General features: G+C 38.7%; 2 protein-coding genes across 3 annotated transcripts in view; one reads left to right on the top strand and one right to left on the bottom strand.

The window, feature by feature from the left end:
* The window catches only part of phyhiplb (phytanoyl-CoA 2-hydroxylase interacting protein-like b), a 19,727-nt gene extending 11,966 nt beyond the window's left edge, over window positions 1–7,761 (top strand). Inside the window, exon 5 of the mRNA XM_061689299.1 lies at window positions 1,943–7,761. Coding sequence (XP_061545283.1) covers window positions 1,943–2,486 — 544 coding nt within the window. The 3' untranslated portion in view covers window positions 2,487–7,761. The remainder of the gene's footprint in view (window positions 1–1,942) is intronic.
* fam13c (family with sequence similarity 13 member C) lies at window positions 5,097–17,392 on the bottom strand. Of its 2 annotated transcripts, XM_061689297.1 has the most exons (10): window positions 16,585–17,392; window positions 14,832–15,075; window positions 12,899–13,028; window positions 12,665–12,746; window positions 11,411–11,628; window positions 11,235–11,318; window positions 9,822–9,926; window positions 9,135–9,325; window positions 7,809–7,910; window positions 5,097–6,405 (listed from the first exon to the last, which is right to left on the bottom strand). In XM_061689297.1, exons 1-10 carry the CDS (start codon window positions 16,808–16,810, stop codon window positions 6,279–6,281), a joined length of 1,509 nt encoding a protein of 502 aa, XP_061545281.1. In that variant the 5' UTR covers window positions 16,811–17,392; the 3' UTR covers window positions 5,097–6,278. The 2 variants fall into 2 exon arrangements, with proteins under 2 accessions (XP_061545281.1, XP_061545282.1); XM_061689298.1 differs by lacking the exon at window positions 9,822–9,926.

Genomic DNA, 17,392 nt, shown 5'->3' with positions numbered 1-17,392 from the left:
TTTTTTTTTTCATCATAAAAATGTAGCATTACATTTTGTGGCCTTATTTTTTTACTATTCCTTGAAATGTATTTTTTTTAATTACTGGTTATAACATCTATGTTTATGTTATCTAATTATTTAATCTTTTTTTAATGATCACTTTTGTATTTTAAAGAATATTTTTAAAATTATAATACAATATTGTAAATTGATGTACCCTCGAGTGATATTGGAGATCCAATTCACCATTTTAAAATCTACGGGGGGAATAAGATTTGTTTTAAAAATACCATTTTAATATTACAAAACCTGGTCTTGGAATATATTCACACGTACAGTGTATTTACGATATCTAATTATTACAAATATTTTAGTCATTTATTTCATATTTAAAAAATGTTATCAAGCAACGTATTAATTCCCATTAATTTTATTTATATTAATTAATGTTGTAGGTCAAATTCACCATTTGAAATTCTCTTTAAAATACAAATACTGATGGCCTATTTCTTTTCACCTTCTCACATTCATCAAAATAATAATTGAACAAAAAGGAATTTGCCTTTTGTTATCTTCCAACAATGCTGTCACATTGACCCCTGAACAAACACAACAGGAGTGTTAAACTTTAACGCGTCCGTTTGACCGATAACATAACAAGAGGGTTAAGCCAAGGATTTAGTGTGAGTGTACTGCCGGCACAACAAAACTTGATGAAACTGCCCTAACAGGAAAAGGGTAAAAAAAAAAAGAATGAAAACAAGTCAATGCAACTCATGCATTGTTAGCGTTGTGTTATTTAATAGTTAGCTTGTTAGATTTTCTGTCTCATGTAAGTGATTCTTTCCTGGCGTATCAAATCACTTCCATCCAGTTTTGTAATTTTTTAATGACGCCAATAAAGCTTGGACTGTACAGCAGCCTCCGACGTGGGAGGTGTGTCATCACAATTTTTAGAATTGGAGTGTCGGCGCGCTCAAAGGGCAGAAATGCCGGTCGCACAACACGAGAGGGCGAGCCTGGCTCACGTGCTGCTTTTGTTTCCAGCACTTTGTCAGAATGAAATCCTTTTTTTTTTTGTTCTCTCTCCCTCTGAGCAATTTTCCCTCACTGCGCTAATGTCATTACAGCAGCTCAGAGAATGCAGCAAAGCGACACAAGAGCTACGTTTAATTGAGTTAATTTAGTTCTGCAAATGAAATCAGCTTTCCCTTCATTTGCCAAACCCTTTTGGAATTCGGAATGTGCTTTCAGGGCAAAATACTCTCTGGACACACATGCTTAATCTAATGCCACGGAGAATTTAGTAGCGACGTCAATGATCCTAACATGCGTGCTTTTGGAAGGCTCGCCGCGAATAGCGAAGATTCCTGAATAATTGACACCCCTTGCCCCACCTCCAAAAGTATTTCGTAATTTGATATCGATTCCGCGAGATCATAAAGCATCAACACCATGCCTCTAGCATGTACACAATCAGGAACCCATGTTACATAACTGTATTGAGTAGTTCCATTAATCAACACCAACAAACCACCTCCACATGATTTATCATTAGTCGTAGCTCGCATGCTAGCCTAAATACACGCAGGGTAAAATTGATGCGACAGAACAAATATGCACACGAGCACTTTGCACAATCAGTATTAGGTCTTTGAACTCACCTTTTACCAATAATAATTGTAGGGACAGCAAAACAGACGACACAGGTCGCATTGGGAGAGAAGCAGAAACATAAACGTAAAAGAAAAAACGCGAAAGAAACATGTTGTCAAAGCGGTTAGGGGTTGACATAACAGTTAAGAATGAGAAACTCTTTTCCAAATTCCACACTGAAAGGCCTGAACTAAGATTCGAACCCAGAACCTCTTGACATCGAGGCCGTGGTGCAACTCCGTCATGCTTTCAACTTTCGGTCGTCACTGCATCTGCGATGTTTTTCTGTTCCTTCTTGTTCCAGGGAGGAGCAGGGCAACCGGATGCTTCCGTCAGTGAAGGACAACAGCGGCAGCCACGGTTCTCCCATCAGCGGCAAGCTGGAGGGTCTTTTCTTCAGCTGCAACACCGAGTTCAACACGGGAAAGACCCCGCAGGACTCCCCGTACGGCCGCCACCGCTTCGAGGTCCGGGCCGACGCCCTGTTCAACCCCGACACCAACCTCTACTTCGGGGACTTCTACTGCATGTACACGGCCTACCACTACGTCATCCTGGTCCTGGCCCCCAAGGGATCCCGGGGGGACGACTTCTGCAAGCAGAGGCTGCCCGCCCTCGACATCGCCGACAACCGCTTCCTCACGTGCCAACGGGAGGAAGGCGGAGGCGACGGCCTGTTGTTCCGCCACGCCCAGGACGTCATCCTGGAGGTCATCTTCACGGAGCCCGTGGACCTGGCGCTGGGCACGGTGGCCGAGATCAGCGGGCACCAGCTCATGAGTCTGTCCACCGTCAACGCCAAGAAGGACCCCAGCTGCAAGACCTGCAACATCAGCGTGGGACGCTAGTGGCGAGCGAGGGGCGGGACTTCGGCCGGGGGCGGGACTTCGGCGGGGTGTTGCGGGGGGACTGCACCCCCCCTTGCGCTGCGGCAGAGCAACACTTGCATGAAAACACACACGCACATACACGCGCACGCACCACAACCATGAACACAACTTGTTTTCTCGCACTATTACGACTTTTTCTTCCCCCCAAAATCACATTCTGTTCTCGTCACATATTCACATTTTTTTCAAGAACGAAGTTGGAAAACAGAATTCTCGAAAAACAAAGTTCAATTTTCTGGTAATATAATATTTTTCTTTTCTCCCAAAATAGTGACTTTCTGACTTAATTCTTGTTATACTTGTTTGATAAAATCTCGCAGTACAACAATTTTTTCCTTATATTATTAGGACTTTTCCCCCCAAAAAGCTGACTTTGTTCTCGTGATGTTACAAATGTATATTTTTGAGAGAAAAATTGTGTTTTCTTGGAAAAACAAAAGTAACCGTTAAAATTGCAACATTATTCTTGTAATATTCCCACATTTAGTTCTCTCATGATATAACATTTTTCTCCCATCACAACTTTTTTTTCTCGTAATATTGCAATTCTTCTCATAATATTCCTACTTTATTATTTTAACATGAGGACATTTTTACTTCCCAAAATGTCTTTATTTCTGTTAGTCTGACTTACTGGCGCAAAATTATGACTTAATTTTCGTTCCACTCTTCCTTTTTTTTTTTTTAAATTCAATTACAATACTTCAGTGTCACAGTACAAAATGTTTTTCTCGTGCTACTACGACTTTTGCTCACAAACAAAATCTTACTCTATTCCATGATATTGCAAATACATTTTTTTGAATTTAAAAAAATGCTGTTGTCTTGGAAAAACAAAAACAACCTTTGTTGTTATAAGATTACAGAATTGTTCTCATAACATTTTTCTCGTCATATTGCTAATATTTCTCGAGAAAACACTTTTTTTCACATAACAAAGACATTCTCGTTATGCTCAATTTCCATTTTATTCAGAAACGCCTTTGTTCTCGCAGTGCAACTTTTTTTCTTGTACTATTACAACTTTTTCACCCCCAAAAAACAGGTCTTTATTATTATCTTCATAAAAAAAAAATTTTTTAAAAAATTTGGTATTATGTTTTTCCTCAGAAAACAAAAGTTATTTTTCTCTAAATATTGAAACTTGTTATCATTATATTACATCTTTTTTTGCTGAAAGTTAATGACGTTCTTATAATATTCCAACTTTATTCTTGTAAAGAAAGACTTTTTTTCCTTAAAAAAATAATTTTTGGGGGGGGGTCGTTTTAGGCCCACTTTTTTTGTGTATTTTTATAGAAAATTATTGAGAAAAATGTTCTTGCAGTAAAACGTTTTTCACATTTCACGTATTTCAACGTATGTAATACCATATTATCCACCATATTATCAGTCTTGTCACACTGCGATTTTTTTTTAAATCGAAAAACAACTTTTTTCTCAAACTATTATGGCTTCATCAAAAAAAAAAGAAGAGACTTCTCATAAGAAAACGTTTTTCAAGAGTTATGTGCTGAGAAAAATGTGTAATATTAGGAGAAAATATACATTATACACGCGCCCACACACATACAAACTCACACACACGTGCTACGAGCACATCTGTCAACATAGTTTCATTTCATCCATGAAGAGGATCACTTTGAACCAACATTAACACAACTACTTCTCTACTTTAGTTACTTTTTAATTTTTTTTGGCTTTGTTATTATTATTGTCAAGCATCGTTACTCTTTATAGCTTCGTTTTTCGACTCCTTTTTTGTTCCAGTGTGGGGGGGAGGGACACGTTCTCGCTACCTCCACTTATGGCATGAATTGATAATACAACTTTCTGAGGCTGCAGCATCCTGTTATTTCCTTAAACCAAAGGTATTAAAAACAACGAAGACTTTAAAAAAAGTTAAAAAAAAAAAAAAAACAACAAGCTGTGGAATCTGACTGAAACTCATACAGCAGGCCTCTTAGGTGTCTACTGTGATAAACAAGAGTGATAACCTTTAAAAGAAAAAAAAAGCATGATGCAGTCTGAGCACGGATATACTGTGAGTGTGTAGTTGCCATGGCAACCCTTTCTGCAACAGTCTGTTGTCGTTGTTGTGCAGTGGTCGGTGGAAAGGTGTAAAAAAGTAAAAACTTTGTTCAGCGGGATAAATGTGAAAAAAAATATTTATTTTTTATTGAAACATTCATATGTACATATAGGGTATATAGAGTGCTATAGAAACCAGAAGTGCACAGGGCTCTGATTCATGTCACTGACAACATTTAAGAGGAAATCCCATCAACCAAACTGGGGGAGAGACATGGATGACGAGATGTGAGGTGGAACTGTGATGCGCTGCAATGCCAACATTCAGCAGTTTGCAAAGTCAACATTAGCAAACATATATTTTGAAAATTGTTTTCAAAATATATGCACATTATAGCACAATGAAGGACTCAAATCCGACGCTGTCTCGATGATTGACTTTGATATGAAAAGTAGGTCACACTGACGAGGGGGGGAAAAAAAAGAACAGTACGAGGATAAAGTCATAATCCGGCAGCATATTTTTTCAAGAAAAAGTTGTATTTATGAGGGGGAAAACGTAACATAACATTGCTGTAAACTCGAACATTAACATTTCTTTCTTGAAAATATATTTTAAAAAAACTAACATTTCCTAACATAAATACCGTGTTCCCATTTTTGTAATTAAAAAAAAGTCATATTTCACCTTTTTTGTTATTAACATTGTGACTTTCTTGAAAATATTTTTTTTCTCATAATGTTACAACATTTTTTTCTCCCCAAATTTTGATTTGGTTCTGAAAAAAATCCAAATGTGTTTTCGTGATACTACGACTTTTATCGATGATTTTGTTCACGCATTATTTATCTTCCTGTAATATTGCCACTAAAATACTATTGTTTCCTCCGATGTTTCAAATTATTATTCTTATAAAATGACTTTTTTTCTTGAAAAAGAATTAGGCAACGGAATAGTACGGCAACCGAATTCATATATCTTTTTTCTTTTTTTTTTTTAAATTAAAGTCAGACTTTTACATAAAGAAAGTCATAGTTTTGATGAGAAAAAATTGTTTTTCCAAGGAAAAAAGTAGCAATTTCACAAAATATATTGTTGAGAAAAGGTTCATTTTCTCAGAAAAAGTGGCAAAATTACAAGAAAAAAAATTGTAATACATGAAAAAACTCATAGTCGAGGAAAATAAATTGTAATATATGAAAACACATTTGTATTTTCAGGACAAAATCTTTACGGGACAAAAACAATTTTGTTCTCAAATATTACTACTTTTTCACAAGTAGTATTACAACTTTTTCTTGAAAAAAAAATGCTACTTGTCATAGCTTTGTGACTTTTTCTCATAATTGTACAATTTTCTTCTGTTCATCATGTCCTTAATACCCCCTCATGCATTTGATGCCTATTTTTGCCAAGATATTTAGAAATTGTATATTCCACAATAATGACAAAAACAAAAAAAAACAAAGTAAGTGTCATAATACACCTACACAAATATTTACATAACTCACAATGTACATTAACTTCATCATCAAGTTAAGACTTAGTATGCTACATAACATACACTTGCTTCATCCTCATGTGCTTTTTTTAGACTAAAAAAAAAAAACTTTCCACGCCATTATCCTCCTGTAAAGTGCATCATCGTCATCATCACCGCCATCATCATCATCAAGTTCTTTTTGGGTTTGGACGAAAAAAGCTCCACTGTGAGAAGCTCAGTTGCTCTTGTCCGTGTCCTGCTTTTTGCTGAGCAGGGCCTCGAGCAGGCGGAGTTTGGCTTTGAGGTTCTTGTACTGGCAGTACTCCTCCGCCATGGGTCCGCGGTCCTCCTTCTGACAGACCCTGTGGGAGGAGAGAGGATGCTCAACTCGTTTTGTTTGTTTTTGACCCGCAGCAGCTTCCTGAACCGGTCGATGCTCCCTATGTTGCCTTACTCCGATAGTTTTGTACAGTGTCTATTGTAATCCAAATAAGAAAAATGACTATTTACGCCAAATGTGTACAGATAAAAAAAAGGTGTGTAGAGTTCACTTCTTACCTGAGCTCTGTGCTGTACTCAAGTGGATTTACTTTTGTGGATGCTTTTTTTCCCCTATTCAGTGGTGCCTTGACTTACAAGTTTAATCACCCAAAACAATTGTATCTTAAATCATCTTTTCCCCATTGAAATCAATGAACGCCCTCCATCTGTTCGAGACAATTTTTTTTTTTAATTAAAAAAAAAAAATTGCACTGTACATTATTTTACTCAATAAAAAAAATACATTAATAACATAATTAAATAGAATGTAGAGAATTAAACCATTTGTGCATCATGATTTCATGCATTAATTCAATGGGCTTTGTGTGTCTGGTGTGTGTGCAGACAGTACACATACATTTCATGATGAAACAAGTAGTAGAAGTAAGCTGTCATTTTTCACAGAGGATAAAAAAAAATGAGAGTAAACTACTTTTTCTGTTCAAATATAAGTTTTTCAAAGCTTTATGAGGCACGGTGGACAACTGGTTAGAGCGTCTGCCTCACAGTTCAATCCACCGGGCACTCCGGTTTCCTCCCACATCCCAAAAACATGCGTGGTAGATTAATTGACAACTCTAAATTGCCCGTAGGTGTGAATGTGAGTGCGAATGGTTGTTTGTTTGTGTGTGCCCTGCGATTGGCTGGCAACCAGTTCGGAGTGTACCCCGCCTCCTGCCCGATGATAGCTGGGATAGGCTCCAGCACGCCCGCGACCCTAGTGAGGAGAAGCGGCTCAGAAAATGGATGGATGGAAGTACCGCACCATCAATGCTAGTTTTGTTAACCCAGTTACAGTGTTTTGCGTAGACTGTTAGCATTACGCGAGTTGACTTTTGTATGTAGTTTGGTTGAATACACTACATCTTTTTTGTTTGTTTGTTTATTTTACAGGTAAACTTCAACTGGGAGAGGCAATAAACAACTTGAATCAACCACAATCTGGTGCTTGTAACGCAAATTTTTGCTTGCAACACAAGACAAAAAATTTGTTTTCATAAAATCGTGCGAGCGACAGCTCAAATCTTGAAAAATTTGGAAATCATGTCACTCGTAAGTCAAGCAACCACTGTATTTGATTACATTTTTTGAATTACAGTTGTTCTTTTTCTCACCACGCATTGTTTGAACCAAATGCTGCCAGGCTTGTTTAAAGACAGAATAAAATGAAAACGTGAGATAGCTGTGTATATTTCTGTGTGTGTGTGTGTGTGTGTGTGTATACCTGCCACTCAAGGTGTGGAAAAGGTCCTCAAACTCCCGCAGTGCTCGATGAAGCCTCCGTTTTTCCAAACGGGTGACACGAAGATGATCCAATAATTCTGATCTGCAAGATGAAAATAAGTCACAATGAACACGCGCTGGCAAAAAAAAAAAAAAAAAAAAAAGCTATTTCACTTAATCGTTCCAAACACATAATATTATATGTCTTTACTACAATGTATCTTTGTTTATCTATGCCAGGAACGTATAGTGGAACAATTAAATGTGCTTCCACTAGATGGCAGAAGATAAAATTAACCTGTGAATCCACCTGTTGCCATTCATAAAACAGTGGAACTGTGGGTTTAACTAAACATGTCCAGATTTCACTCTGAGGAAGTAAATTTAGGGGCAAATTGAGACGAGCAATTTTTCAGTATCCAGGGGGCGCAAAAGTAGGTATAAAGTGGTCAGAAATCTTTATTATTTACTTTCTTTATATATCTTTCTTCTCAAATAACTATGGCAGATCATTGAACTAATGACAGTCGCCAATGAAACATCACCGGAAGACAGAAAATACTGAAAAGGTTTGACAGAAACGTAATGTAATTTATCCCGTAATCTATAAATTGTTAATCCACTCAATGCATTGAATATTTGAGGCCATTTTTGTCAAGATTTTTAATTTTTTTTAATTTTTTATTGGTCACTCGCGTTGGCCGTTGGTTACATTTCCTGCCATGGTTATCTGAAAAGATTCAGAAGAAAAACAATTCATAAAGATGTTCAATAATAAAGATCTTGATGTAACTTTTACAACTGTATAACTCCTTTTTCAGCCCTGTATATAACTTTTGTGATATTTTTGTTTGGCGATATTTTCTAATGTAAAATATGTGCAATATAGGTTGAGAAATCTGTTCCGATTTGTTTGATTTGGAGGAATTCCCTAAACCCCCTTCTTCACAGTTTGAGTCCTGGAATGTGCCCAAAATGGCTGCTTCAAACCAAAATGTCCGACTGCCTTTTTCATTTCAGGCGTGGGTCCTTGAGACTTTTTCATGACATGCCCACAAAATTTTATGTCAATAATAAACAAACTGGTGTCGGGGGATTTTTTTTTTCTTTCTTCTAACTTTCAAACGGTGCGACTGAGTGAATTTTTTTGGAATCACGATCAGGACCCCTGAAATATGTAAATTGTCATGTCAATTGATTCACACACCTGCAAAAATTGGTGAGTTTTATGGCATGTTAAAGCCATCCAAACGGTTGGGAGATTATAGATGCATTTGATTACAACATTTGGTTTGAGGAAAAAAGGTTGATCGCACACAATCCCTACCTGGAAGCCTCATGGAGTGTTGCCATGGTGACAAGCTGCGGTTGGAGACACTTGACTTCTTCCAAAGGCGACACCAGGGGCGTGTCGGACGTTTCCGAGGTGGGAGGGGGCGGCGGCCCCCCTGACGACACGCACTGCTGTCTCGGGTTTTGCTCTTTGGGATGATCGTCATCGGAGCCCTCCTCTTCCTCCTGTCGTCACAAACATAAACATGTAGAACGACAATGTACACAATGCAGTTCTAGCAAGAGCTAGGTTGATGCACACTTGACAGAATTCATGTAGTGTCGCCATATGGCCACTAGAGAACAGCAAAGTATACTCAGAGTATGAGTATTATGAGTGACTCGGTGAGTCATTTTTGGTTGTGTAAAAATCATGTATCTTCATATTTCTTGAGCTATTGATTTAGATTTACAGTAAAGAAAGCACAATAATTTGCTCATGATCATTTGAATATGAGTGAAGCCAAATTTTATGAGTTATTTCTTTTGATTGACAACAAGAAAAACATGATTTTTTGAAAATAAAGGTCTGGAATTTGTGCCCCGCTATAATCTGGGGTTCACTGTACAGTATTTCTTTTTGTACAAAATACAGAGAAATTTTGTTTTTCGTTGTGTTGTGTTTCGCGGAAGATTTTGGTTACAGTATGAGTGAATTCAAGCTTTGACGCTTTCTACTCACAATGGTGGTAATGAGTGTACAAGTATTGGAGGAACGTAGCAGCTGTTTGAGGATGTGGTAGCGCTCGTAGAAAGGTTTGACCAGAATCTGCTCGCTCACGCTACTCTAAAGACACAAACATAGACCACTGTGTTACTGACAGCACTGTCCAGTTGACGCAGATCGTAGTACTTAAAAGGATGTGGAATGAAACCGTTATTCACTTAGATTACTTGGAAAGAAAGCAGGTGGCAAGGTGAAATATCACTCAATTGCTATGACAAAAAAAAATCCCATGTCTCAGTATGTTGTTTCATCAAAAGCACAGATGTTTTCGTCCTGCACCACATAAAACCTATTACCTTAAAATTACTTTGACCCAAGTGAGGATAAGCGGGATGGAAAATGGATGGATGGAACATAAAACACATAACATTTGAATAAAAAAGACAATTTTGTATGTATGAAAAACATAAAAACTAAAAACAAAAATATACATGTATTTCTTTTAATCCAAATATCCAAATTTTGTGCAAACACTAGCAAAACGTGTATTGACTGTGTTTGGCATTAAAAAGCATCACAAATCTCAAAATATTGTAATTGTTTTGGCTTAATGACGGATACAAAAATATATAATAAAACATCATGCATCTCCAAGTGTTGTCTCTTGACCAACAGTGAAGAATATGTGTTTTTGTAACATGTTTTGTGCCGGCACGGTGGACGGACTGGTTAGCACATCTGCCTCAAAGTTCAAAGTTCTGAGGACCAGGGTTCAAATCCCGGCCCCCCCTGTGTGGAGTTTGCATGTTCTCCCCGTGCCTGGGCAGGTTTTCTCTGGGCACTCCCGTTTCCTCCTACATCCCAAAAAGGAAGGTTGATTGAAGACTAAATTGCCCGTAGGTGTGAATGTGAGCGCGAATGGTTCTTTGTTTCTATGTGCCCTGCGATTGGCTGGCGACCGGTTCAGGGTGTGCCCCGTCCGTCTCTCTCCGGCGACCCAAGTGAGGATGGGCGGTAAAGAAAATGGATGGATGGATGGACGTTTTGCATTAAAAATAAAAATGAATTAAAAATCCCCAAAAAGTAAAAAAAAAAAGCAAAAATGTATGTCAAAATTGAGTGTTTTTCCAGAACAATTTAAAACGTATTTTTGTTGTCTTGCAAAACCAACCAACCAACCAACAAAACAAACAAAGATGACAAAGAACACAGAGTGATTTGACCTTTGACATCATTCAAGACTGATACGGTTCTTGCATTGAAAATTGTGTTTAAGGTTACGAACAGTAGTTACACTACATAGTATACGTAAAAACTAAATGTTTGAAGACAATCGCTAAAAAGCTATTACTGGTACTGGTGGAGTTATTATGAGATAAAGTTACAGTAGTGGAGTGAGAACAAGGCCAAATCCAAAGTTTGTTTTACCGGGCGTCCATGCAGACTCTCAAAGTAGAGCAAGCACTTCTGCAGGCTGGACTTCTCCATGCTAATCTGGGAATGGTTCATCTCCTGCACATGAAAATATTACGGTCAACACTGGCCAGTATTACTACGGAACATTCTTCCCTGTGTTGTCAATTGAAAAGCGAAAGTAGGCCAACCTTGATGCTGTCGGGCAGGCTGAGCTCTCGCCGGCTCTCGGTCAGTCTTTTGGTCATGACGTGGACCGTTTCCTCCACACTTGGCTTGGCGTTGCTGTTGTTGTTCACTTGTTGAAACTCGAGCCCCGAAAGTGCGGCCTCACCCTGATTGGTCCTTTCCTGTGGATGGTTTAAACCTCCTTTCGAGTCGCCTTCCTCGGCATGACACAACTTGAGGTCTGCAGGACCACACAAAGAACTATTGTATTGTGTTGTGTTGTATTGTGTTGTATTGTATCACCGCAACATTACACAATGTAGTGAGAGGCAATGGTCAGTTTATTATTGTCAATTATAGTTTGCAGTGGTATCAAACTACACTGTATCATACTATTTTGATCCAAAACATGAAGAAAATGTGTTCTATGTTTTACATGAAACAATGTATCATCTACGTCCACATTCTGAGAGTAATTTTTTTCATTAACAACAATGACACTTTTTTTGTTGTGTTTTGCATATAAACTCCAAAATCACAAATAACATGTACCTCTATATTGTGTGAGTTGTTTATATTTTCCAAAACATGAAGAAAATGTGTTTTGTTGTTTCGCATTTAAAAGCAAAAAAGTACAACTAAAAAAACTAAAAACAAAAACAATCCCCAAATGTCTATTTGTTTTTACATTCAGAAAATGTTTTTTTTTGTGTGTGTTTCATATAAAAACACAAAACGGAAGAAAAAAAATCATTTTATACAAAACATGAAGAAAATGTTTTTTGTGCTTTCCATAGGGAAAAAAAAATCATGTATCTCCAGATCTTGTTCGTTACTTCTTCTAACACAAATAAAATGTGTTATGATATGTTTCACATGAAATAAAAATAATTTAAATACCAAATACAAAAAAAATTTTACCTCCATATTTTGTGATATTTCTTTTCACATGAAGAAATTTTGTTACGTTTCGTATTTAAAAAAAAGAAAGAAAAAAAGGAAAACCACATAAGTCTGTATTGTATTACTAAATTTTCTGAGTTATTTATTTTTATCTAACACATAAAATGTGCTTTTGTTGTGACTATTTACTGTCTAACTTATTTTTGGAAAGAGAGTACCCCTAAATTTTGTGAGTTGTTTCTTATCCAAAACTGTATTTTGTTAAATTCCATATGAAAAAGAATTTACTCCGAATTTTGTGATTTATTTTTGTGATGAACAACAAAGTGTTTTGTTGTGGTTTGCATGCAAAACAGAGAGTGTTTGCATCAGACCTTTCAACTGCTTGCGGCTCTTCAGGAGCTCCTTGATCAGTCTGGCGACCTCCGGATGTGCGGTCTTGTCATAATAGGAAGGCTGAAAAAAACAAAAACAAAAACAGAAACCACGTAAGAGGCCTCCCTAACACTCAGAGAAAACACATGAGATGATGTGTGTGACGCAGGGGTGAGATTTGGCCCTCGCTTCCAGGCAGACCGTGACTCAATCAGTTCGACTTTGGTGTTCACCTTGAGCCTCTCCTGCTCAAAATGCTCCTCCAGCTGTCTGATCCTCTTCCTCAAGGTCTGAACGTGTCTCTTCAACACGGACACGGACAAGGAGCAGTCGTCTGGTTCTGCACGGACACCGCAGCGTGCCCTGCGCATGAAAAAACGAAAAAAGACAATCCACAATGATTAAACAATCCAAAAGAAAAGAGACAATCCACAATGATTAAACTATCTAATCAGTCTAAAAAAAATGACTGAGCTTTTGCCAGTGGTCACCATGAAAAGTAAAGTCAAAGTTCTGTGCATTCACTATTCCCCACGACTTAAACAAGCTTATTTCCACAAGACAATACATATTGTGTGTGAATATTGTGTGTAAACTAAGCTAGAATTCTTGTTTCTTGTGGTATTCTGACCAGCGGCGGACATACCATTAAGTTAAATGAGATTTCCAGGAGCCCTAAAATGATTGCTTTTCTTTGATTTAAAGCAATTATTGTTTTTGTGTTCATTCCCGTGCTTAAAAGAACATCAAAGTGCCCACTACCATGTGCCTTCTCATGCACTGGACTATTCCATCGTCTACCTGCGCATGTGCAGACTTGTGCAGAAATGTGCATAACTGACAACAGCAAGAGCCAGACGCTCTTGGCAGTTGTGCTCGCACTGCTTTCAATAACAGCCAAGCAGGGCGCAGTGGAGATAAAGAGACGAGTGAGATGACTGACACGAGTGACGTCTTTCGTCATGAAGATGTGAACATTAAAGCGGTCAAAATGGTAAACTCTATTAAATATTGATTAATGTTCTTACAAATTTCAGGAAAAGTGTTGAGATGATTTGTTAGCTCATAATCCTCAAGAAGGATACTAAGGACTTTATCTAGCTCAGGAAAGTAGGAGGATTTTTTTGAAATTCACCTTTTAGTTGATTAGAAACGTTCATATCCAAAAACTGCAGTCCAAATGACTAAATAGGCCCGATTTTGACGCAAGCATATCAGAGACATTCGCAGTCTTCTAAATTGTAAAAAAAAAAAAAAGAAAAAAAAAAAAACATACAGTAATTTCTCGTGCATCATGCGCATTTCCCCCCCCCCCCCCAAAAAAATTGTCGAAAGTCAATAGTGCGCATTATACATAGGTATAGAGGAAATGAAAAAGACTTCCCCATTTTATAAATGTATGCCGCCGTCTTGAGGTTATGAAAAAGCTGTACACTTTAATTACAATATGCCATCGCCCCCTAGAGGTTATAAAAAAGTTGTACACTTTCATTCTAATATACCACCGCCACCTAGTGGTTATAGAAAAGTTGTAGCCTACACTTTAATTCAAATATTACAGGGGGTAAATATGACTGCATATATGTACAATTGTGCTCATAAGTTTACATACTAAGGCAGAATTTGTGAATTTTTATTTTCTTTTTTAATACGACTGATGACTAAACAACAACCATCATTAATTTATTTATGGTTATGTTTTGATTAATGATAATGCTTTTCTGAAATGCTTGACAGTTTAATTTGAATTCCATTAAAATAAAATGAAATGTGTTTCGCCTGGTCCTTCATGTTTTCTTTGAAGAACTGTACACATCTAACAAATTCTGCCTGGGTAATCAAACATCTGAGCACAACTGTGGGTTTTCTCATTTACTAAATAAAAGTAGGGCTGTGAATTTCAAAATGGGACCAAGTAAATACAAATAAAGTATTATGTGTTCAAATAAAGAGCTTAACTTCAGAATAATTATTTGAAAAAACTAACAAACTACAGATAATACTTTATGTTTTGATCATATGGGTAGAAGCAAAATCATGCATTGTAAAAATGCATTATACATAGGTTGAAGGGTTTTCCAGAATTTTGAGATCAACTTTGGGGGTGCGTATTATACATGGGAGCGCATTATACACGAGAAATGATGGTAATATGTGTCCTCTTACATGCGGATGTGCTGCGAGCAAGGCGGCGACGGGGCTGTATCGGGGTCCAGGTTGTAGCGTAGGCTGCTGCTCAGGTTGGGGCAACGAGGCGACGGGACGGGACACTCGCTGGTGGTGAAAGTGGAAAGCAGGGGAGGACTGTCCGGAGAGCTGGGTGGTGGGTCCTCATTTCCGGGGGCTCCCTCAGGAGGGGAGGCGGTGGACGGAGCGGGAGCACACGAAGAGTCCTGGGATGGGGCAGGTACTGTAGGACAGAGAAGAACGATACAATATGGTGTATTTTGGAAAATTGGCTTTTTGTTTGCATACCATTTAAAGTAAGTAAGTATGTTTGTAAAATGTGTCACCTTATTAAGAGACCTGGGAACTGCATTAAAATGTGGGTAAAAAAAAATGTCTTCTTTAAGAAAGCACATCTTTCCTAAAACTGATTTTTATGAAACTTGTCCGAAGGGGTGCCACAGGTGCCAAACAAGAACTTGTTTAATTTAGATAATCCAAACAAAGGCACTGATACAAGAACTCATTTGCACATTTGACAGTTAGTCAGCTTCCATTGGGGCCCATGTGGAGCAGGAATTAATTTACACCTTGTGACTCATCTTTCTGCCATCCGAAGCAAACAACCATGGACAATCCCACACATGATAATAATTATTTATTTAGCACAGCGCTGTGGAAATTTAGCACGTCTGCCTCACAGTTCTGAGATTCAGGGTTCAAATCTCTCCTGCTCACCTTAATGAGTAAAAGCGTTATAGAAAATGGATGGCTGGATTGTGTGGCAGTATAATGGAAAGATCAAAGTAAATATTTTACCCTCTAAATTATTTCCTGCCAAAAAACTGTAGCTGTAATTTAATATTTAAATATGCAAACATTTCACAATGGAAAATGAAAACATGCATTTTAGTGGGACTATATCGCATAGATGTTTTTGTACTATTTTCCACTTAATCCACATCGGGAGTGTCGGGGGGTCAACACGCAAAGGATTGCACCAAGTAACTCGATGTCTTGCTCATGGGCACATCGGCTGTGCACAGAAATTGAACTGTCATCTCTCTTGCGGCCTCTCCAATCAACTTACTTTAGGGCCATTGGGACTTGAACTGGCCACCTTCTGTCAGCCAGGTCCTCAGAATGTGTTTTTACTGCTGCCATGACAACAGTATCTACAATACATTAGGAGTTACAAGTAAGAGTATTTCAAATGCAAGGTGATTGAAAAGTTACTTAAAATTTGATACGGGCACCAGAATACGCGACCAGCTTCTCGAGCTGCCCACGAATTCAGTTAGATTTTACCATGAGCTCTTGTGGAATGGAAGACATAACTCGTCATATTTTCCCTTCAGGTTCTTCTTTGGTTTGTTGGAATCTTTGTTCAACAATCTATAGTGACAGGCAGAGCTTCCATTACATGGCAAAAGGTAAAATAAACACATTAATACTAAATCATGGATTCCTGTGAGTATATCAGCTTTGTGCTCAGTTAAACAGCCCCAGATATACACCGAGTAAATTTGGGAGTAAATTGAGAAGAGATAGCCTATTCATACTTTTTGTGACATTTGTTTGGTGGTGTGCCGTGACATTTTCGAATGAGTGCCTTGCATTAAAGAACAAACCCCCAAAAAAGGAGAAGAAAATCACTATAAACAACAAGTATTAAAATAGTGGGTTACTTTTCTGTCACCCTGCACACATTTATGCCTAAATGTGATATTTCAGTACGTGTGGATGCACTCACTGTGCTGTGATGAGTCAACCGTGTCCTGAGCTGGCGTTGTCGGAGGCGAGTGGAGAAGCGGCTTGTGGTCCAAACGCAGGCTTGGCTGCCTGCTCGAAATAGACTGCTGGTGGGCCGGCAGGTTCTTCTGCTCTCGGGGGTCTTCGTGCTCTGGGTCCGGGGGACTAAAATCAGCCTCCAGGGCTTGTAGCTTGAGGGAGGGGCTCTGGAAGCAGAAGCAGAACATGGCTACAAGCAAAGAGGTGTCTTTCCTGATCTTAAAAAGTCCTCCAGCGGGATGAAGGGAGAGTCCTTCTTGGAAAAGGTGTCACGCAGCGTTTAGGGCGCAAGGGGAAGTATAGTAAATGCTAGTACACGCATCCTATCGAACGTGGTGTCCTCCCCCTCGGCGTTCCTCACGTCTCGAACATCACCTTGATCATGATGGCATTCAAACCAAAGAAGTCAGAAGGATCACATTCCACATATGTCGGCGTCCAAGTGCTGGATGCAGTACAGAAGTCCATTATGCAGGAATACACGACGAGCAGATGATCCTCATACGCACATGGCATTCCTTCCCGGCCGGCATTCCCTGCACTCCCGCTGCTCAACTGCCTCCACATGGATTATTCATCAGGCGCCGCAAGAAGGGGCGCGGCGGGAATACCGCTCGGGTCGTTGCGTGCGGCGTGGGTGTGTGTCCGTGTGCGAGATCAGAGGAGGAGGATGATGTGAGGGGGTTGCCACGGCAACGTTGTCAGCGCGAGCTAGGGCGGCTACACGACGGCGCTGCGGGAGTCACGTAGCTCTCGTTCACGAATATGGA

The sequence above is a fragment of the Phycodurus eques genome, chromosome 11 (genome assembly GCF_024500275.1).
Source record: "Phycodurus eques isolate BA_2022a chromosome 11, UOR_Pequ_1.1, whole genome shotgun sequence".
Taxonomy (NCBI): domain Eukaryota; kingdom Metazoa; phylum Chordata; class Actinopteri; order Syngnathiformes; family Syngnathidae; genus Phycodurus; species Phycodurus eques.
The sequence above is the reverse complement of the archived record's forward strand: the minus strand, read 5'-3'. Positions and strand labels throughout refer to the sequence as shown.